Below are 22,315 nucleotides of genomic sequence, written 5' to 3'. Positions count from 1 at the left end.
CAGCTGCCATGTACTTTTGTGATGTCACACGTAGTCTGTAGCCAGTGGCAACAGCTGGAGATGTATCATTATAATCCCTGCAGGCCTCACAATTGTGGGTACATCTCAGCAGTGATTTATTTGTATGCTTGTTTATTGTTAAAAATATTTATAGAAACCAACCTTCATGTGTACTGATACCAGGGAAGGATATACCATAAAATGATTGTAGGAGTCCTTTTTCAGCACAAGGGTCACATTTCCCTCTAGGGACCCCCGCTACACACACACACACACACACACACACACACATCTATGTACAGTAGGCTTCATTCCAGCTATGTAAAAGCTAGAGGCTCCCCCCCCCCCCAATCCTTCAATCCGCTTAAATAAGAAGCATGATCGAAGTTCAGGAAAATATTCCAACCAGGCAGAAACATTTTGAGGGTGTACAGCTGGTGAGGGGAATGACCTAGAGAGAGTCCAGTGGTCTGCTCTTGACTTGCAGACTGGACGTTCCCCACCCCATAATAAAACCCAAGGGTTATAGCCAGCATTATTTGCAATCAGATGAGACCTATTGAATCAATAGGGTTAATAACTTAAATCCATTGATTTCAATGGATGTACTCTGAGTATGATGTATTTGCATATTGTTCCAATTATTAAAAACACCAGCACACAAAAACACTTAAAAAAAAAAGCTGAACAGAAGGAAAGGGTAAAATACTAGTTTCACAGTTAAGTAGCCACAATAGTTGCCCAAAAGAGACATGACCAAAACATACAAATGCACACACAGAACTACATACTATATTCTCTTTCTCAACACACACAAACTGCACATTTGCATGTGCCCACATCCATCCATTGAGAAGAGAAGACTCCCTGGAAAAGACCCTGATGTTGGGAAAGATGGAGGGCACAAGGAGAAGGGGACGACAGAGGACGAGATGGTTGGACGGTGTTCTCGAAGCTACCAGCATGAGTTTGACCAAACTGCGGGAGGCAGTGGAAGACAGGAGTGCCTGGCGTGCTCTGGTCCATGGGGTCACAAAGAGTCGGACATGACTAAACGACTAAACAACAACAACAAACAACATCCATCCATCCATATCTCAATCACACATGCATTACACACATGTTCTCACCCATTACCATACTGCACACCTCTCTCAGCTTGACTTCATCATTATGTGCTGTATCACTTGCTTGCTCCATTTTTTTCCCATGTACTGTACTGAGACAGGGGCTCCCTTTTTTGAGCGTGCAGCAAAGAAGCGGAGTTTAGAAAAGGGAAGCACAACAAACTGGTGACGCGGGAATGCTTTACTCTAGTGATTTAGAGACAGAGTGCTTTTCTTTGCCAGCCCACTCAGTTTCCATATCGTCAAAGGACCTATTCTAAGATGCACGCTCCTGCACTGGATTCAGACCCACAACATCAGAGGCGCCAGACAAACGAGAACGTGTAGCCTGAACCATGTAGCTACGCTTTTTGAAGGGAGCAATATATTGCTCCAAAGAAAGGTGCTTGTCATTTATACAAATGGCCACAAGGTGTCAGCTGTTTGTAACTTTAAAGGGGAAATCTGCATTAACCTATTGCCAGAAAAAGGCAAACACATGCAGCACAATTCTACGCATACATGTAGTATGCACCACTAAACAGGGATCGTGGGCATAGCCAGGATTTAAGCTATGCACCTATCTGTCTTCATCCTGTCTGGCTCTGTCTAGCAGATTCTAAATGAAATGTCTCAACAACTGTTGTTTTAAATTACTTTCTTTTGACCCCGTGCTCAGAAAAACCTGTCAAAATCTCTCTACAATGTATACTTTTAGTTAAGTATTTTTTTTTTTTTTTACTTATTTACTTGATTTAGTGGGGGTGGACACTTGCCCCCCTGCCACACCCATGACTGGGATGACTGCCACCTCGAAAGTAGAACAAAAGGGGGGGTTGCGCCGTGTGCGTATTTCACCAAAATATTAATTTTCTGCTTCTCTCTGTCACACCATCCTTCAAAACTTTGGTGGCTATTGGATTCCATTAACCTTGTCAAAGATAAGATAGCAGCAGCCGGCGACGCATCCCTTGTGAGGCTGGATCTGCTGCCCCTGCGAGCCCTGCCGCCTGAAGCAGCCGCCTCATCTTGCCTCAGTAAGTTTTCAGAACGCTTTAGGAGGGCCGAAGCCATACTTTTAATAAAGAAGGCTTCCAGATATTTTGCTGTCCTTAACACAAGCGAGGGACAGAGGCGCGACGAACGTTACAAGCAGTTGACCACCTCAGACTAACAGCCTCTGAGGAGAAGCACTCCGAACCTTTCCCCCTCCCCTTTACCCGGCGAAACCGAACCCTCAACGGAACCCTAAGCCCCGCCCAGTGACGCAATCGCACGCGGCGGGAGGGTTCTCTGGCGGGTGGGGCTTAACTAAGCTCCGCCCTTTGCCTTGTCCTGTCAGGATTTCGCAATGCACTGTGGGAGCGAGGCGATGAGCGTCTAGAGCGGCGGCGGGCCGGGGAGGGAAAGGCTCTTGCGCGCGTGCGCGCTCTCCCTCGTCACGTTCGGCTTTTCCTCGTCTCTTCCCGTTCCCATAATGCTCTGCCGCTTCCGTCACTGACGGCTTGTCGCAAACGCGAAGTCCTCGTTCTGCCGGTGGTGGATTCCATCAGTCTCCCCTCACAGCTTGCCCGCCGCCACCACCACCCCCCAGCCGAGCCCCCCTCCCCTCCGCTTGGCGCTTAAGCAAAGGCGTGGGGGGTCGCTTTTGCTTCTGGGCCTCGGCGGCGTCTTCTTCCCTTCCCCCCACCCGTTCTCTTCCCTCCTCTTCCTCCTCCCCCCCTTCCGAAATGCCCCCCAAAAAACAGGCACCGGCAGCATCGGGGGCGGGTAACAAAAAGGCAGATCAGAAAAAGAAGGAGAAGATCATCGAGGTGAGACAATTTAGGCCCATTATCGTGGGGGGGGGGTCAAGCTCTGTTTGGGGCTGTACCACTAAGGACTGCAGGGAAAGCTTTTTAACAGCGTGGCCTCCAAACCTACCCAATGTGTGCCCTGCATGTAGAAAGCTAACATTTTAGGAAGGAGGGAAGTTTCAGCTCATGTCATTTCTCCCAGACATGTTCTGGGGTGGTGGGTGTTTTCGTCTAGAGAACCAATAAACCAGGAGATTCCCCCCCCCCCATTTGCATTCTGATTTTGTGCTATCCAGACACAGAGGTAGGCAACTTTTAGCAGGGTAGTGAAGATGCCACCTCTCTGTAATTACCTGCTTCACTGGACTTGGCTGGACAGGTTTCGGAGGCTGCACTGATTCTGGTCCTGAGCCGAGTCCAAGATCCTCAGGTGGTGTCATAAATTAGTATTGCCATTCCTGTTTATGTGTTTTCTGCTCCTGTTAATTATTACAAGGCTTTAAAGCAGGGCTGGGGAACATGTGGCTTTCCAGATGTTGATGTATTATCACTCCCATCATCCCTGACCTTTGGCCAGATTGGCTTGGGCTGATGGGAATTGGGAGTCCCCACAGAATCAGGAAGGCCCACAGCTTAGCCACCTGTTTTAAAGAAGCTATAGGTACTGGATATCTCTTAAACAATGCCAACTTTGGAGTAATGCACAGGACTATATGCCTCATATTTTTCTATCAGTATTATTTTTCAGAGGGTATATTTCAGTATTATTTAGAAAGTGGCATGGTAATAAATAAAAAGGCTGGGCACAGGCATTTGTTTCCAATGCCTGAACTTAACTTCCTTCTATAGTCAGGTCATTGATTCTTCTAGTCTGGTATTGTTTACATTGGTTGGCAGCTGCACTTTTAATGAGGCCTTTCCTAGCCCTACATATTTACCAGGGATTGAACTTGGACCCTTTCTCATGCAAGTCATACAAAACATGTACTCTGTGCACTGAACTATGGTGGTAAAATTCCTACACATCATTATTATGGGAAAGGCTTCCAAATTCCTGATCAAAGGGTCATGTTTTCAGGTAGATAAGCCCTCCAGCATCTCTTCAAAAGAGAGTACTGAAAGATACAAAACGATTTGTAATGGTGGGATTAAGAGAGCTGCAGAATATTTTGCTTCCATTTTAATTGGTCATCTAAACATGGTTATTGTAATTCTAAATTGTAGTTTGTTCTAATCCACAAACTCATAAACCTTTAAGTTCTTTTAAAAAGAATTATCACAATTCTGTAGTTACTAAAAAATTCTTGATAACTGGGTAGGCTCACCCTCCTTTATTTGCATGGCTCTATTGAATCATCAGATTTTATCACTGAAGAGAATATTAGATACACATTGCAAGACAGATGTATATGATTTAAACTGAGCTGTAAAGAGCCTTCATAGGAGATTTATACTAGAATTGGTGTGTTTTGTCACTAGATAGCAGTTAAAATGTATTTATTTTCTAACAGAGTTACAAGTAAAAAGGTTTTATTTAGAGTTTTAAGTGTTTGACTAAACAGATGTGCACTAAAAGTGAATGAGTGTTAAACTACATTTTCTACACATTGAAAAATCATGCTAGCTAATAACATTCCTACAAACCTTTGAAATTAGGACAAAACCTTTGGCTTGAAGAATAAGAAAGGAGCGAAACAGCAAAAGTTTATCAAGGCTGTGACCCATCAAGTTAAGTTCGGTCAGCAAAACCCACGGCAGGTAAGTAAATGTTTACTTGGCTTCACTGTTCTCTCTTTGCACTTGTTATAATGTGATTGCTTTTTCTATTATGTTGCATCATAGGAGTGTGGAGCTGTCAGAAGATGGGACAATTAAGTTAGGTCCTTCTTTGTTGGATAAATTTGTGTTAAGGGGCACAATTTTTTTATTATATATCTCGTCTTTTTCCCAGACTGGGACTCAATGTGGTTTACAGATGAAATAGAAAAAAAAAAGAAATAATAATTGAAAAGTAATTAAATACTTGTACAATTAATGTATAATATCTGTATGGAATATAGATAATAACAATAAAATGCCAAAATATGGTTCTTTTAAAAGGTAAGAAAATGCTTTCAAACTCCTCACAGTTGCACCAGAGAGGAGAGGGAAACACACAAGACCAGGTTATGCACAGGCTCGTTCCGCTTATAATGTCTGGAAAAAGGCCATTATGAATTATGTTTTATGGATATTGTATCATGCACTTTGTCTTAAGAGTTGTGGTATGCACTTATGCACCCCCCTGTGGTCTTGTAAATACCTGTTCTGTGTGTTGTTTTAGGCTGGTCAAGCAGAAGGTGACAAGAAACTAAAGAAAGATGATAAGAAGAAAGAATTACAGGAGCTGAATGAGCTTTTCAAACCTGTGGTTGCTGCACAGAAAATCAGTAAAGGCAAGCTTTCTTTGGATGACTTCCATTTTCCTGCCTCAGTGCATCTCAGATTTATGTATTACTTGTTCTGGAAAGGTACTAAATAATCAGCATATCTTGCAGGTGCCGATCCAAAATCAGTAGTCTGTGCTTTCTTCAAGCAAGGGCAATGCACAAAAGGGGACAAGTGCAAATTTTCTCATGACTTGACCTTGGAGAGAAAGTGTGAGAAGAGGAGTGTTTACATTGATGCCAGAGATGAAGATCTCGAAAAGGGTAGGTTACTTCTTGAAAATTGCAGACAAATTATTTTTCTGTTGTAGTTTTTAGAACAAGTCATGTCTTTGAGGAAGTAGATATAAATGCAAGTCTAAATAGGTGGTTCTTCTCTTCACTGGATTTTCATATATAATGTAAAGGACAAATTACCTGCATTTCTACAGATTCACTGTGATCTGTGCTTTCAATTTTTATAAGCATTTAAACCAGGGTTAAAATTGGTTAAAATGATCTGGGATGATGACTCTCCAGCCCATGAGCCAATCTTGTCGTGCCAGGGGGTCCATCTTGGGATTTTTTTTTCCCTTTGCAAACAGCAAATAGGCTTTAAAACAATGCTATACTGGTTTTGGAAGTCTCGACAGTTGGGACTTCAAAGTGCAGCATCAGCTGGCATAGTGATGTCATAGCAGCTGCATTCATCTGTCACATTTGGCCCACCAGGATGTGAGGAGTGTGATCTGGCCCAGTGGCCAGAAAATGTTCCCTGCCCCTGTCCTAGATAATGGTATCTCTTGGCACTGTCTCGTGCTTTTACTCTGGGAGAATGAATGTAAAATAAGAGAGCTGCAGATTGATCAGTGGCTATATTTACAAACATAGCACTTAGGAAAAGACTCCTGTGAACATGCTTCAGCATAATTCAGATGCAATGCTCAATTATGGTTTGGTGTTACATGAACAAACCTGTGCAAACTTTGGGCTCATGCACCCAACCCCTTCCTCTGGTGTGGCTAAGAGGAGCAGTTTGGAAGCTTTTCTTTTTTTCCCCACTTCACAAGAGTTTGGACTTACTAGTTAGTTTTGATACCTGAACCCGGTTTTCTAAGGTAATTATTTTGATCTTTCCTTGAATTCTTTCATTACTCTTGTTGCTTCATCCAAATATTTCCCTATTTGTCTTCATCTTAGTCCTGCCTCCTTTGCACTTTTGATTCCTTCTGCCTTACATCTTTTTATATGTCTCTTGCAGTATAAACACAAAGGTAGAATTCAAATATTTATATAGGAGAACTTTGCTGGTGGTGTTGAACAAGCTTAGTCCTTCCCTTGTATAATGAAATGTTTTGCTGCTATATGTAGACACAATGGATAACTGGGATGAAAAGAAACTGGAGGAGGTAGTGAACAAGAAGCATGGTGAAGCTGAAAAGAAGAAACCCAAAACCCAAATAGTATGTCTGTCTTGTTTTGTAAATTTTATATATTACATACCTCATTTTTAGCAGAAAAAAAACCAGTTTATAAAATGACAGGATATTCTTATTGTGTGACTTGTGGCTGAAAATAAGCTGTCATGCAAATAAGCTGAATTGTTAAAAAAATACTATGGCAACAGCTTGAACTGTTAAGGACAAAATAGCTCAGGGACCACCTGGTGACATTATATGATAATGCCAAGGTACGATAAACAATACTAAATAGAATGAGAAGTAGCTCAGAGATGTAATTACTTTATGTAGTATTAGTACAATATAGGTAAAATCCAGTCCATAATAATTACAAGTACTCTTGTTTTGAAACTATACTATTTACTAGTGTTTATCAAAACCTTATGTGTGATAATTAGTTGATTCAGCAAATGGAGTCTGGAAGTCCAGTTTTATAACCCATTACTATTAAATTTGAGTATTGGGGGCTGGGGGGCTTGTGTTATGTTGTAAATAAAATTCCAGTAAAAAAAATTGAGTTATAAGGTGTAATTGCTGTTCACTGTATAGTACAATGACATATAGATGGCAATTCTGTGGTGTCACGAAATTATTTCATAGACTGTAATCTCAAACTTGATTTTATTTAAAAGTAGATATTCACCGTAACCTGCAAATCAAAGAACAATGATTGAAACATGATACTACTTTCCTAGGTAAAAATTGTTCCATGGAGGTCTTATTCTTCCAAATCAAGATAAATGTATACTTTTTTGAAGTTTTGACTAAAGGTAACCATTAAACCAGAGAGCTAGCCAGAGTGGTAAGGAATGCTGCTCTATACATTCTAAGCCCAGCTGAATGTACAGACTCCTTAGTGGGGTTTCTTCTGAATTTGCTGCCAAAGTCAAGAGAACTTAACATTTCTCTGTATTGTGCCAGATTCTGCTATGTAACCACTGCATTCAGTCATGATTGATTTATACATGTCATACATTTAGGGGTTCTGGAAGAAATTCAGTGTCACGCTAAGGTCAGGGCAAGCATTTCAATTTGCCAGACAGAATGATCCCTCTCTCCTTCCATTACATGCTGTTGCAGGGGTTATCTCAGTCCCAATTTGGAGGGATGCAGTAGGGAGGAGGAATGTTTGTGCCCCACTGCAAAAGCTGAAGTTGTTATACAAAATTTCCACTTATAGGACTCATTGATTGAATCTCGCCCACTGCATCTGATAACTTTAAAAATAGGTACAACTGCTGAGTAAATGTAGATTTAATTATCATACTATGGTAACTTCATCCACTGTGTAGTGCAGCACTTCCCAAACTTGGGTCTCCATCCATTTCTGGACTACAGCTCCCATCATCCCAAGCTAGCAGGACCAGTGGTTTGGCATAGACACCTGGTTTGGTGACCAGAGCCTAAGATTCATTCTGCCTTTTGTGTCTATAAAATGAAGACAATGTGTGATAATAAATGTTCCATGCAGGTCTGCAAGTATTTCCTCGATGCTATTGAAAACAATAAATATGGATGGTTTTGGGTCTGTCCTGGTGGAGGAGACAACTGTATGTACCGCCATGCGCTCCCTCCTGGCTTCGTACTCAAGAAGGACAAGAAGAAAGAAGAAAAGGAAGAAGAAATTTCTTTAGAAGATCTAATAGAAAAAGAGGTAACGTAGTCATTTTCTCTCTAAAAATACAGTAGTTTGTCACTTTGATGTTGTGAGGTTATTTTAGCAATGAGGAGTCTTTAGTTAACTGGATTTTTGTATACCTGAGCCTTAATATGGACACTTTAATTTTTTTAAAGGCTTATTTCAGTAAAATTTAGCAATTTCTATCCATAATTGGAGTAGATTTATTGGATTACAGCAGATTTTTTTGTAATACTCTACTCAGGGTTTTTTTAAAAAAATCAATTTCTGCAACATCAGGAATCAGTACTGATTTCCTGCCTCCAAGGGACAGCTATATTTACTTTTTAAAAAATGTGTTCATATATTCAAACTGAATACAGTGTAGCACTTCATGCTAAATATCTGATTACTAATGAATGTGGCTTGCCATGTACTTGGAAAATGTTTACTCAGAGAAGAACATTTATGGGTATTAGTGCATCATCTAGTCTTTTTGACATTAGGTAATTCTTTATTCTGGCTGTATTTCATGTTTACTAGTTCCTTGTAGGCTCAGAGGAAACTATGAGAACAATAATGGAGATTTGCTGAGATTCATAGAACAAAAGCTTCTGCAGAAGGACTGTATTTAATTGCTTTAAGGCTTTTTCTTAATGTACTGGAGAGAAAAAATGAATCTTCTAAAAGTGTGCTCAGTTAATAATGTTTTCTCTTACAGCGTGCAGCCTTAGGAGCAAATGTTACTAAAATTACTTTAGAGTCTTTTCTGGCATGGAAGAAAAGGAAAAGACAAGAAAAAATTAATAAGGCTGAGCAAGATATGGAAAGAAGAAAAGCAGACTTTAAGGCTGGCAAAGCACTGGTGGTAAGTTCTGTGTAGCCTGATCTATAACATTAAAGTCATGACACACAGGCAAACATTTTTCAGTGAAGCGAAATGTTCCGAACTCTCAAATGTATATTACTGTTTCATATTGTGATCTTTCTTTGTGGCTAGATCAGTGGGCGTGAAGTGTTTGAGTTCCGGCCAGAGCTGGTCGATGCAGATGATGAAGAAGCAGATGACACCCGTTATATTCAAGGAACAGGTGAAGATGAGGTAAAGGAGATCCAAGAGTATTGTATGCAATCTCAAGACAACCAAAGAATAACCTTATTTCCATGGTTGAGGAACTTAAATAATGAACTGTAGCATTATTAGTGACCACTATGTACCAGGTGCCTTTTGATCACAGCATGATCTGCTGTGGGTCAGCTGCACTGAATGCAGTGGGACTTAAAGCCTACACTGATTCTGCTGTAAGTAAAATTAAAATAACTTTTTCCCCCTTTCAGGTTGATGAGCAGGTGGATGTAAATGATGTGGACTTGAACCTGTATGTTCCAAAAGCCGTAGATGAGACTGGAATTACAGTAGCAAGTCTGGAGCGATTTAGCACGTACACTTCGGCTGAAAAAGATGGTAAGATTTGTGTGTTCTGTGTTCTTAAGATCTTCAGTAGTATTTAAACTTTGAAAGGTTATTGATATGTTCGGGATTTTAATTGATATATTCAGGATTGTAGTCAATGAAGCTGCCCTGTTTATGCAAGAACTTGCCCTTGCGCATTGGAATGGCCTTTCCATTCCTTCCCCACACTCCCTCTGATCCCTTCTAGGGGTTCCCCCAACTCACTAGAGCAGATTTGGGGGCAGAGGAAATTCCATGGTTAAAGTGGAAGTCCTTGGCACAAATGGAATTCTGTTATTGGATTCAACCTTTCATGCATGGGTGTAGGCAGGGGAGACAGCTGCCTCCCCTAAAGCGAGTAAATCAATAAAAAATACTTAATTAACTGAGGTTCTGCCCCCTCTAGCACAAATCCTGGCAACGCCCTTGCTTTAATGTTTCGTGCCACAGTGTGTGACTCCTATGTTTTCAATTTATCCTTGCAGTTTGTATATGGAATAGATTGCAAAACATTAACTTGGGTAGAGGTAGTTATCCCTTTTAAAAAGTTACTTATGTATCTTTCCTGTACACGGACATGTGTAATGATACATAGCATTGTATCCATTATGACCCATCCAGCTCTATATATAATGGAATATAGATAGTTAAATAAATAAATAAATAAATCCTTCCCATCTGGCTGGTATCCATTACCAGCATGAAAATTAGGGTTACGATAATGTCACTCATTTCCCCATTCCCCTCCTTTCCATTTCTCATTCTTTCTAAAATCTTCAGGATAGAGACAATGGAAAAATGCATTGGCATATTTAATATCCATTTTCTAGCTCTTGTTGTGGTTTTCTTTGGAACACATTATTTCTGAAGCTGCTAAAATTGTATAGTCACTATACACAGATTAAAATGAGAACATTACTGGCCTACAGGTTTGAAATCTAAAAGACATGATAAAAAGGAGTGGGGGTGATAGGGAGAGGAAAACAAGCCGGCATCAACTCTTCTTCTTCTTCTTCTTCTTCTTCTTCTTCTTCTTCTTCTTCTTCTTTATCATTATTATTTATACCCCACCCATCTGGCTGGGTTTCCCCGGCCACTCTTGGCGGCTCCCAACAGAATTAAAAACACAATAAAACATCAAACATTAAAAACTTCCCTAAACAAGGCTGCCTTCAGATGTCTTCTAAAAGTCAAATAGTTGTTTATTTCCTTGACATCTGATGGGAGGGTGTTCCACAGGGCGGGCGCCACTACCGAGAAGGCCCTCTGCCTGGTCACATAGTTCTTAAAATGACAAGCTTGAATGGAAACAGTTCAGAAAGAGGAGAAGCTAAATTACCAACTGAACTTTAAACCAGGTCTATGGAGAGAGGCCTGGTGTTCCTTTGCCCTCTGCTACCATTAGGAAAAAGCAAAACAAAGCAAAAAATCACAGAACAAAAATATCAGCAACAAAAGCAGTCACTCTCGGTAAGCTCACAAGCAAAAAATGTGGAGGAACACTATAAAATTAAAGCAGTGTAATAATGGCCACCAAACTCCCAAGAAATTCCTATCAAGGAGAAGGCTCAGATAAAGCTGTAGTTTTTAAGTCCAGGAAGCCTCTGAAGGACTTGAGTGTAAGTGTGCTCAGGACTAAGTAGCAAATATTTCTGATTTCTGTGACGTTTACTTCAAAATAAGGGTGGTTTGCTCACTCTGGAAAGTATCTAACAAAGTAGTTCAATTAGCACACAAACTTCCAACTATGCAGTGGAATTTCTCCTTCCTCTCCCTTCCCCACAGACTCCCTAAATCTGTTTTGGGGTTTCCCCCAATCCTTGAGCACATTTAAGGAGGGCCTGTGAGGAGAGGGAAGAAATGTTTGATTGCACAAATGGAATTCTCCTAGCACTAATAGAATTCCTTCATTGGAATCCAATATATATTTTTCAGATACATCAGCCTCACTTTCTAGAGTTGTGTAGCCAATTTTCTTAGCCTGCTTAACATCAGCAGGAAAAATAGGTTGGTGTGTTTAAATGGTACATGGTACGAATTGTTTTCACTTTCAGATAACAAGTTGAGTGAAGCTTCTGGAGGTGGACTGGAGAATGGAGAACAAAGTGATTTGGAAGCTGACAGCGACATGGAGGGCACCCAGGAAAATGGAGTAATTGATGCAGTCCCAGTCGATGAAAATCTTTTTACTGGGGAGGATTTGGAAGAACTAGAAGAAGAACTAAACACACTTGATTTAGAGGAATGAACATTTAGAGGAATGAATCTACTTGACAACGTTAATACTATCTCCATTCTTATGTGGAGTACTCTTGGTTCCTCACATGATTCTGGGGAAAAAAAACATTAAACAGAAATATCTTTCCCCCCAATTTTTTCCTGATTCAGTCTTAACCAGCTTAATAAACTTCCCAGATAGTACACTGAGAAAGAACTCTCTTAATGTACAATGACATAATGAAATCCCCGCCAAAAGTAGAAAGTCGATCACAACTTTTCCCGGATGTGTGAAGGGGTGTGTTGCTACCAAGTCCAGGAAGAGGTCAAGAATTCCTTCAGTAGAACTGCATTTGAAATAAGTATTTTGAGTGATTAAGTTTGTGCTACGATACTGTAAGTCGAAGTGATAACAGGTTGAAATGGCTGTGTTCTTAAAAGTGCTGGAATTGCTTTTGATTATTTGACCAAACAGATACCTAAGGTAGAGATTCATAAAATCACACAAGTATGGTCCCTGCTTCTAAATTTTAAAGTTAATCCACCAAGGTGTAAATAAAGACTATCTGGTTAAAAAAAACAAACCATGTTGGTTCTACATTAGTGTATATGCATGTTTTGCAAATATGCAGTAGACCTAAACAAAAGCACTTCTGCAAGTATGATTAATTGCAGTTTAAAGTGTAATTTATAGATTGCCTCTGTGTGTGAAAAGGCTTCTTCTGCCTGCTGAAAAATCCCAGTATATGCAAAATGTACTTGCCATGACTTCATCATTCTTTCTGGTTTTCAGGCATATCCATTTGTATGTAGTGCAAATTTTGTGAGATTTGGGAATTAGTAGTACTGGAATTCTGCTTTCAGCAATCAAAGCAGGAGATTCCTGCATTCTTTGGAGTACAGAGCCAAATGGATTTAAATTTAGCTGTAATGTTGAAAAGACAAATACCATATTACAGTGGTATTTTTAAAAAATGCGTTAGCCCAGGTAGTTCAACATTAAATACAGCAACTCGCTTTGCATTTTTTGTAGCAAAGTTTAGAAGTTTTTCTGGCAGAATAGCTTGCAAACCAGTGATGTGGAAAGAGCTTTCAGACAAATGTTACATTTCATGTGGCACAGACCTCTGGCTTAGAATGTGAATATAGCCTCGTTCATTTCAAAAGTGTTTTTAGTCCCATATTTCAGTACGAATGAGATATGTTGCTATATGACCCAAGTACTAAAATCTAGAAATTCTTGATAGATTTTTTTTAATGGAAAATTACTTGGAAGGGATATTGTGAACACTGGAAACTGAAAATGCCTTGACTAATCTGTCCAGCTGGTGAGAGGTAATGCTTCATCCAGTACTGGGGGGAGAAAGTTAAAACATAATGCTAAATAAGATAATGCTGAAGATTGATTTGTAGAACTGAATGTTAATGGACTAGCCATCAAAGTTCATAGAACCTTCCCAGCCGGTGGCTGGATTAAAATAGAAAAACTTGGATCATCCTATACCTAAGTGGGATCTGTAGGGTTGCTTATATATTTTATGTGTACTTTATTTTTCACCGTCTCCTTCATTGCTCATTTTTTTTCATGCAGACCTCTTATTGAGTTGAGATTCATTTGAATCACAACGTCTTGCTTATCTGCCTTAATTTTTCCAGAACCAAGTAGAGTTGTGGGCTTCCGTTTGTCATACATCCTGCTTTTTATTTTTTAAAAAGCACTTGAATTATTTTTTTTAGCACTGCAGTATGCTTGTTTTCAAGGAAAATGAAGAGTAAATGTTGTTGAGCATCTTGATGTTATTCTCTTTTTCAAAAGTTTGGAAAACTTTCCTCTCTAAAATGTAGACTGAAGATTAAACAGCAGACCCAGCCATTTTTAGTTGTGGCTAATATGGCCTTATTTTTGAAGTAGTAATTCTTACATTATTACTATGCCAAGCAAACCTTAATAAGACACAAATGGCTTCTTTGATTCCTCTATCCTGAAAGTGGGTTAGCCTTTTGAATTGTAGTGGATGATTGTGTTTATACTTGTGCTATTATTTTCCAAAAGACATTGAATAACTTTGTATTCAAGTTCAGTTATAGCGAAGGAAAAGACAAGATCATGTTGAGATTGAATCCTCAGTTTAATCGCAGTGTGCAGTGAACCACATGGAGAAAATGCATCTAGATCATATAACATAGGAATTATTGTAAATCAGTGGCTCTGCAGCTCTTAATTTTCTCATGTACCGTGTGTTATGAAATGTTCTCTTCCAGAACTATAACATGTTTCCTGACTAAATATTCATTTCAGCCATATTCCTGCATTTGGCAGTGTTTTGTAAAATTATAAATAGCCTTGGTTGAAAGATGACCCCCCCCCCAAATTTCTTACTAAGTAATATGGTATAAGACATATTAAACTGGGGGAAGTCTCACTAAATTTTAGAGTAGTTGAATTTTCTACACACAGTTTAGCAAAATAGTGGCTTTCAAATTTTCATAAGGTTTGCTAGATTTTGTGTTCCCCCTACTTCAACTGAGGCTGACCTTAAGGGTGTTCCCACTGTTCCTTTGCAGTTGTAAACTTGATTGCCACTAATGATATTTTCATTAAGGGATCCTTGAGAAGCTTCCTAGGTACTCCAGGATTCCCTGAAATATAGTTAGGAAACCACTGTAATAGTCATCTGTTCATATGCGTCCAAACTGTAGGGATGGGGGATCCCAAACTTAATCTAGTCAGGTGGTATGGTGTGGTATATCTTTCTAGTCATGTTATAGTCATGACTTTGCTTTGTGGCCCTTATTTTTGTTTTTGGTTGTTTTCTAGAGATTAATGAATTTTTAACCGTGCCTAGAAATGTTTTGCCCCAAGTGGATAATTGGGAGCTCTAGTTCCCAAATTGTAGGATGGGATCCCCGTCAGGTTTGAAATGAATGAAGAGTGGGTGTAAAGACCCTTAGACGCAGCATGTCTTACCTACCACCCAAAGTCCTGGATAGTCTGCAATGGACACAGCTGTGCTTAAACGAATTTTGTAGGCCTGGGGAGAGGAAACTGACTCTCCAGCTCTTCCCATCATCCTTGACCACTGACCAAGCTGCCTGAGGCTGCTGGGAGTTGGAATCTGGGGGAATCACAGGTTCCTCACCCTTAGATACCTATGGAGGAGATGATTGACACATACGGAGTGGGGGCAGAAGGTGTAAACTTGGAAAGGGAGCTGAGCTGGAAAAGTTTGAAAAATTCTGCCTTAGTTTGTTACACAGGGGCGAGAGAACCTTACAGATGTTGGTCATCTGTATGAGATCTGTAAAGGAACAGCGCTTTGCCTACATTTTTCACTTGAAAAGGTGAGTGAAATATCCTCTATTTTTGTTCATAGTGTGTGGTAGGAATCATTATTTACATCCTGCCTAGCATATTTACTCTTGAATGTGTGTATGTATATTGGGTGGGGCGGTCCACCAGTGATCACGATTGGGGAGGCGGCTACTAAAACAATTCCTATCCTTCAGCACTGAAATCAGTGCATACTTTGCCTGAGAAGTAAACCTGCTAACAAAGGGTTTAAAAATTGGAAATTGTGATTTTTGTAGTCCTCTGTCAATGGAGTTACAGCAAGGTCTGAATCCAGTGTAGTCCCCTTTGCTGTGTGGTCTTGTATGCTCACATACTCGTAATAAGGGAGATGCAAAGATTATTCACTAGTGAGGGTACAACTCAAATACAAAGCACAACTTAAAACACTTAGTGTCCTAGAATAAGTATTGCCTAACTACTGTGCAGATCTAGTATATCAGCAAATGGATGCTTTTTGTGACGAGAGAACCAGCTGTTACCTTTATTTAAAACCCTGTTTAAGTGCTCCCATAAGGTGTTTTTTCCAGTTAACTGGTAGGCATTGCTGGCAGGTGGTGATGTATATTAAATTAGTTGACATGGAAATCAGTGAGCCTACAAAATTGCCATTTCACCATCTTCTCAAATTTTCACAGCCCTCTAGTGGCTATGGTCGCTCATTTACCAGAAGTAATGTATTTAACATTAACTCTGGAAGTATATACTCGATTCTGACCGAACTAGGCTCTCTTTGTATATTTTGCAACCTACAATAAATTAGGCCAAATATATTTGGGAAACAAGTTACCCACCCCATGTACCGTATTGGCCCAAATATAAGCTGCACCCGAATATAAGCCACACCTTTAAAATTCGGGGGAGAGAAAAAAAGACAATACCTGAATCTAAGCTGCTCCCTTAAAATTCTACAGGCATTCACACCCATTCTATTTTACTGTATGTGTTTCAGCAGCGATCTCGTAAAAGCCAATTTTTGTAAGGTCACGAATTTAAGCCGCACTTTAACTTTTCACAGTCGGAATTTGGTAAAAAAGTGAGGCTTATATTCAGGGCAATACAGTATATACTGCATATGCTGAGCCAAGATATGTGCAGGAACACCATCCTATAAGCAGCACACACAGTTCCCAGTTAAGAGATGCATCCAAGCTACAATTCTGTTGTTGGTCTCACTTTAATAACCACCTCACCAGGTTTGCATACCCTGTTCTGTTATAAATGCTTTCTTTGGTTTAATTACCTGCTGGTCATTGGGCTGGCATCCAAGAAATGAGCTGTTTCCTGTGTTTGTTGCTTCTGCCGTTAAAGCTGTGAACCATTAATGAAATGCAGGAGAGAGTGATGTTGAATGCTCATAGACTTGTAGATTTCCTCCTCTGCTCTCAGTCATGTTATGTTATTATCAGAGTGGAAAGTACCCATAGCACCAATCAGATGCTTCTTTCCCATCCCTGCCCCTTAAAGGGAAAATAACCCTGTGAGCCTATATAGTTTTACCAAAGAGGAGTTTGAAGCTTCATGTACATGGGATTTAAATCTGGATCCTTGTGCATTTGCTTTACCCCATGCAGTCAAATGTGCTAGCAGTTTTATTGTTGTGCCATCCTTTTAAGGCTCTACCATATTATCAACTATTATATTGTAACCTGCCCCAGGACTCCTATGATGAAGAGTGAGTAAGCAATCTTATTAATAAACAACTTTCGTCTGAGTATAACCCAGTGCACCTTTGAATTGTAGGTTGTATGCTTTCTTGAAGTGACACACATGCACATGGCTACCAGCCCCTTTTAGAAGTGACAACCACTTTTCTGGGTTCATCCCATAGTGCAGGGATGGCATACCTCAGGACCAGAAACTGAATGCTCCTCTTGTCTGGCCTTTGGAGTTCTCAGTCTACATTCTCCCCAGCCCTCCTTCATAACTTCCTTGAGTGTTTTTGTCTGTCTGGAATGTGTCATTGTTGTCTGATCATGCTTCTTGCTCAGAAGTGGCCTGTCTTGTTTCGCCACCGGAGGCAAAAATGGATTGGGCCACCACACCACCACCACTTCCATTGTGCACCGGAACATGCCTCCTTGCCAAACTTGGCAAGAGTGAGGGGGCGTTCTGCAAAGCCCCATGACGCTCGTCTCTGCCCCAGAGGCAGGGAAGACAAGAGGAAACGCCATGCGCCAGAACAACCCCCTCTCACTGACTTGGGCAAGAGGGGGACATTCCACCACCGGTGGCAGAAGCAGTGGGGCTTCACCCTGCCTCATCAGTGAGCCGGCTCTGCTCTTGCTTGGCTGGATAGAAAGGTGTGGGTGTACAGAAATCATGGGTCATGAATGGCTTTTCTTATCTAGTAACCATCGTAGAGCAACCAACCAAACTCAGTAGAAACATTTGAGTTAAAAAAGAAAGAGAAGCTCAAAGCCAATGACAACTTGCCCTGTTGTTGTTATCACAAAAGTGCTGTAACTGGCTGTAGATAACATGCGTTTAGTCTTGTGGTGAGTGAACAAGTACTCCTTGAGGTAGGCATGTATATCCTGATGTGGCATTACAGTTCTGGAACTGCAAATGTGGAAACAAAGCTAATCCCATTTAAGATGCTGTTTCTATCCTTTAATCTGTTCAAAATTACGATGCTAAACTGCAAGAAAACAGCAGCATTGACTGGTGACACAATTTTCGAAAACAGAATTACTGGTTAGAGTCAAATGAGTAAAGGCAGATGTAATCCAGAAACGGAAAACAAAAAGGGATTCTTCCAGCTTTGCCATCTGCATACCAGCCTGGTCTCTTCTCCCATGTTAAAGGAAGCATGCCTTGCCTTTAACAAATCAATGTGTGTTTTAAAGCATCTCATGTACATTTCAGCTTTGAGAACCCTGACCTTTATTTTTAAAATAGGCAAAACTAATTGCCAAAGGCCTGCTGCTATAATGCAATTTGTATCCACTTAAAAAATAAAGATGCTAGACAATTTCCTCCAGCATCAATTGTATTTTAAAGGCTGATTGACGCATGGATTCTCTGCTAAAAATACAGCCAAGTAAATGCAAGTGGGGCTATCCTATTGATCACTGGAGGGGAAAGTATTGTGGATGAATTTGGAAATCTATCTGCTATAGCAACTAAAGAGTGCTGCCCTTATATATAGTTCTAGTCTAAAGCAGCCGAATGTTGTTTTGTGTGAACCCTATGTCTGCATGAAATTACCTACATCTGGACAGCAAAGAAATCAATGCATGTACATAACTGTATGTATGTTCCATAATGTGCAAGCTGGAAAGAAGGTAAGTATACATGCCATTTCCATGGGTACTGACAGGTGGGAACTTCAAGCTCCACTTGCTTGGGCATGGATTTTCCGTTCTAGTGCAGCTTACCATGCTACAAATGGGTCATTTGATGTCATAAGGGTGTCAGGTGATTGGCCCACCTGTAAAAAGGGCCCATCAAAGGTGGGGAAATCCAGACCAGGTCCAGTTCACCACCCCTCTTCTAGGCAGAGACCTTGGTCCTGGTCTCATCCTTGAACTGTAGGGTGTAATGTATGAACTGATACAAAGTCTTAGCTTTGTCCATTTGTGGCCCATGACAGATCAATGATGATTGAATAAGCAAGTGTTTTGTGTCTTGCAAACTAACCAGTATTTTCACTGTATCCCATATCTACATCCTGTCCAACCTGAAAGTTCAAGAGGAGGGAAAGGGAAAATGACTGTCAAATGGGATACACCAGCCCTTGCGATTAAGTTCACATACATTTTCACCACTTGAGTGTAAAGAGGAAGAAAATGTTAAAGCTTCCATGTTTGCCTTTTTGTATTGTTTACCATAGATGCCAGGTAAGTGGTTGTTTATAAGCTTGGGATAAGTATTATATGGTGATAATAGGAAAAGTTCAGGAAAGGGGCTGCAGCTCAGTGGCAATGCCGGATTACCTACTAAGAGAGTAGACACGGGCATATGGGCCCCACACCTTTTAGGGGCCCCACAACATAGGATCAAAATATTGATTTGATCTTGAAAGAAAATTACAAGAACGTATTAGGAGATAATTTGCAAGGAGGCCCCTGAGATTTTGACTGCTGAGGAGCCTCCACAGCATTTAATCTGGCACTGTACAGTGGTAGGGCACCTGCTACCTGGTAGGACTGGGAATATCCTGTCTGAAACCCAGCCAACGTTAACAATACTGGACCAGTGGTCTAACTTGATATGAGAAAGTTCCTCCAATATGCCACTGTGAATCCTCTCCCACTATATTCCCTCGCACTTTAAATAAAAGAGAGAGGAAAGAAATATATGTGTTTTGGCTGTCTTAAGATGTAATCAATGGTGTGTGCATGAATGTAATAGGCTGTGCTATGCATTTGGGGGGGGGGTGTTCTTAGCAAGCCAGAATTAATCAGGAAAAGGGATCAATGTGGGAACAGTTAATATGACTCTCAGTTGCCATGTATTCACTAACTTCAATTCACTAACCAAGAAACAGCCCACAAAATATTTCTCACTCATTAAAATTATGTGTTTTGATTTGGATCTCCTCTCTGCTTGTCACATTCATCACATTCCAAGATAATCTAGAAGCAGGAAAGAAAATATCCCACGTTCTAATAAATAACTTGGGACATATACAAGGTTCCTAGAAGCAGGCCGTTTTCTGTCGGCGACCGAGAACTTTGTACAGCAAAAAGAACTTGGACATCCGCAAATATTTTTACTCTTGGAATGGATGCTGGCTGTTCATGTATCATTCCGTTGCTATTTTTATACACATATAGGAAAATGCCTAAATGTTTCTTAATGCATTTTTAGATATCTGCAGAATAGTTCCTCAGGGGGGAAATGATTGTTAAGGGGCAGGTCTTCTGGGCATCATTGTTCCATTTTAGAGGATGGTGGGCTTCCATGTGAGTCTGACTGTGCCTGGCCCTAGTTGGTGGCAAAGTTCTGGTGAGTCATTTATTCATTAGAACAAAGAGGAAGGAGGAAGGGCGAGACACCATTGATTCTTATCAATATAGAGATTGAGCAGAAACTGAAACAAGCTTTCTGCTCAAGCAACTAACCCTTTAGGTCTGCTTCTTGAAGTATATATTGCTTTTCCATAGACCAACCTGATGTCCTACAGTTTTTAGACTACAGCTCCTGTAATCACTCACCATTGGTTATGCTGATGGGAGCTGTAGTCCAAGACATCAGGGCTGGCATAGACCATTAACACTTTGGCAGCCAGGCAGTTCTATTTACCTTCCATGTGTGACAACTATAAATATTTGGGGAGGGAGGGCTGTCAAAAAATCAACATGTGTTGAAATCTGTAGGAGACCCTTGAGCTTATAGTCTAAGCTGCTCTTCCAGTCGGCTTTGCTGAGTGCCCATCTCTCCCACTACCATTCACTGTCTCCCCAGGTTGATGGAGGTGGCAGGCCTTCCCAGAGTCTCAGTAGAGCATATTCCCACACAAGCCATCAGAATCATTTCAGTGCTGGGGGATTCTGGAACGAGTCACTCCATTCCCACCACCAATGAGAGAATATGCTTTGCCATGGCCCCCAGAGGCACCTGCCACCACTGCTAAGGCCCACATCCTTTCCTTGCCCTCTCTAGGTCTGGAGAACAGGGTGGCAGCACGTCCAGGATCAAGGTGTGAGTAGGTCCCCGTTTGCTTCCTTGTTGCTTGCAAGTATTCAAAAGGGGGCCCCTGGTTTTATAAGGGCTTGTGGCTTCACTCGTTACAACTGTCATAAATGAGTAACTACGAAGAATGAGCTGCATCAGTTTGGGCATCAATTAGGAAACCCCCTAAACCCTTTGGTCTCTGCTTTTAATCCATGAGCTCAATTGTGCCTTCATGCCTGTGCCATCTATGAATCAGACTGCTGGCCTCAAAGAAACCCTGAGTTACCAGAAACCATGCCGTCTCCAGAGTAAACACTGCCAGGGCTTTGGTTTTCATTTTAATCACCCTCCCATAGAGGCTGCTTAATCAGATTAATGCTGAAGCCTCGCTTTTGCTGAGTTCTGGGCCTGCCCACTCAACCACCTACCACTCAGGGTCTTTTCCTTTCCTTTAGCAATCTGAAGGGGAGAAATGCTTTCGGTGGATTTGCTCAGTGATGCTGTCTGAACCCACCACAAGCTAATGTCGTTCAAGAATCTGGAGCCTGAGCTGTCTTTTAGCACCACAAAACCACCTCTGGTTTTCTAATAAGTTTTCCCCTATTTAATGAATTTATTGCAAGCTGCTTTTTGAGAACATGCTGCACAAAAGCAGCTTTAAAACAAAGATATAAAACTGCCTCCCCACCATCTCTTTAAGATGCATCTATCAATGTCTATTGAGGGACTCGGGTGGCGCTGTGGGTTAAACCACAGAGCCTAGGATGTGCCAATCAGAAGGTCAGCGGTTCGAATCCCCGCGATGGGGTGAGCTCCCGTTGCTCGGTCCCTGCTCCTGCCCACCTAGCAGTTCGAAAGCACATCAAAGTGCAAGTAGATAAATAGGTACCACTCCGACGGGAAGGTAAATGGCGTTTCCGCGCAGTGCTCTGGTTCGCCAGAAGCAGCTTAGTCATGCTGGCCACATGACCCGGAAGCTGTACGCCGGCTCCCTCGGCCAGTAAAGCGAGATGAGTGCCGCAACCCCAGAGTCGGCCACGACTGGACCTAATGGTCAGGGGTCCCTTTACCTTTACCTATCAATGTCTATTAGTCCTGACAGCTGTATACGACCACCATAACATTAGGAAGTTGCCTGAGACAGACAGAGCGCTGATCCACCATATTCTACACTGACTTGGAAGCAGGTGGCCAGGGTTTCAGACAGACTTTCCAAGCCCTTCCTTCCTCACGGGCGTGAAACCTTTATCAACCTCCCAAGGACAACATGCCAGAGGTGGGTGAGGTTA

At 41.1% G+C, this 22,315-nt stretch overlaps 1 protein-coding gene across 1 annotated transcript; it reads left to right on the top strand.

Moving 5' to 3' along the window:
- The first annotated feature begins 2,492 nt into the window (after nucleotides 1-2,492).
- Nucleotides 2,493-17,128, top strand: ZC3H15 (zinc finger CCCH-type containing 15). Its single transcript, XM_080971928.1, has 10 exons — nucleotides 2,493-2,920; nucleotides 4,559-4,660; nucleotides 5,226-5,337; nucleotides 5,440-5,592; nucleotides 6,679-6,770; nucleotides 8,239-8,421; nucleotides 9,107-9,253; nucleotides 9,386-9,487; nucleotides 9,724-9,850; nucleotides 11,893-17,128. Exons 1-10 carry the CDS (start codon nucleotides 2,837-2,839, stop codon nucleotides 12,084-12,086), a joined length of 1,296 nt encoding a protein of 431 aa, XP_080828054.1. The 5' UTR covers nucleotides 2,493-2,836; the 3' UTR covers nucleotides 12,087-17,128.
- The last annotated feature ends 5,187 nt before the right edge of the window (nucleotides 17,129-22,315 follow it).

This window comes from Podarcis pityusensis (assembly GCF_964106645.2).
Source record: "Podarcis pityusensis genome assembly, chromosome: 1".
Lineage (NCBI taxonomy): Eukaryota > Metazoa > Chordata > Lepidosauria > Squamata > Lacertidae > Podarcis > Podarcis pityusensis.
Note: the sequence above shows the minus strand (reverse complement) of the source record. Positions and strands in the feature narration are given on the sequence as shown.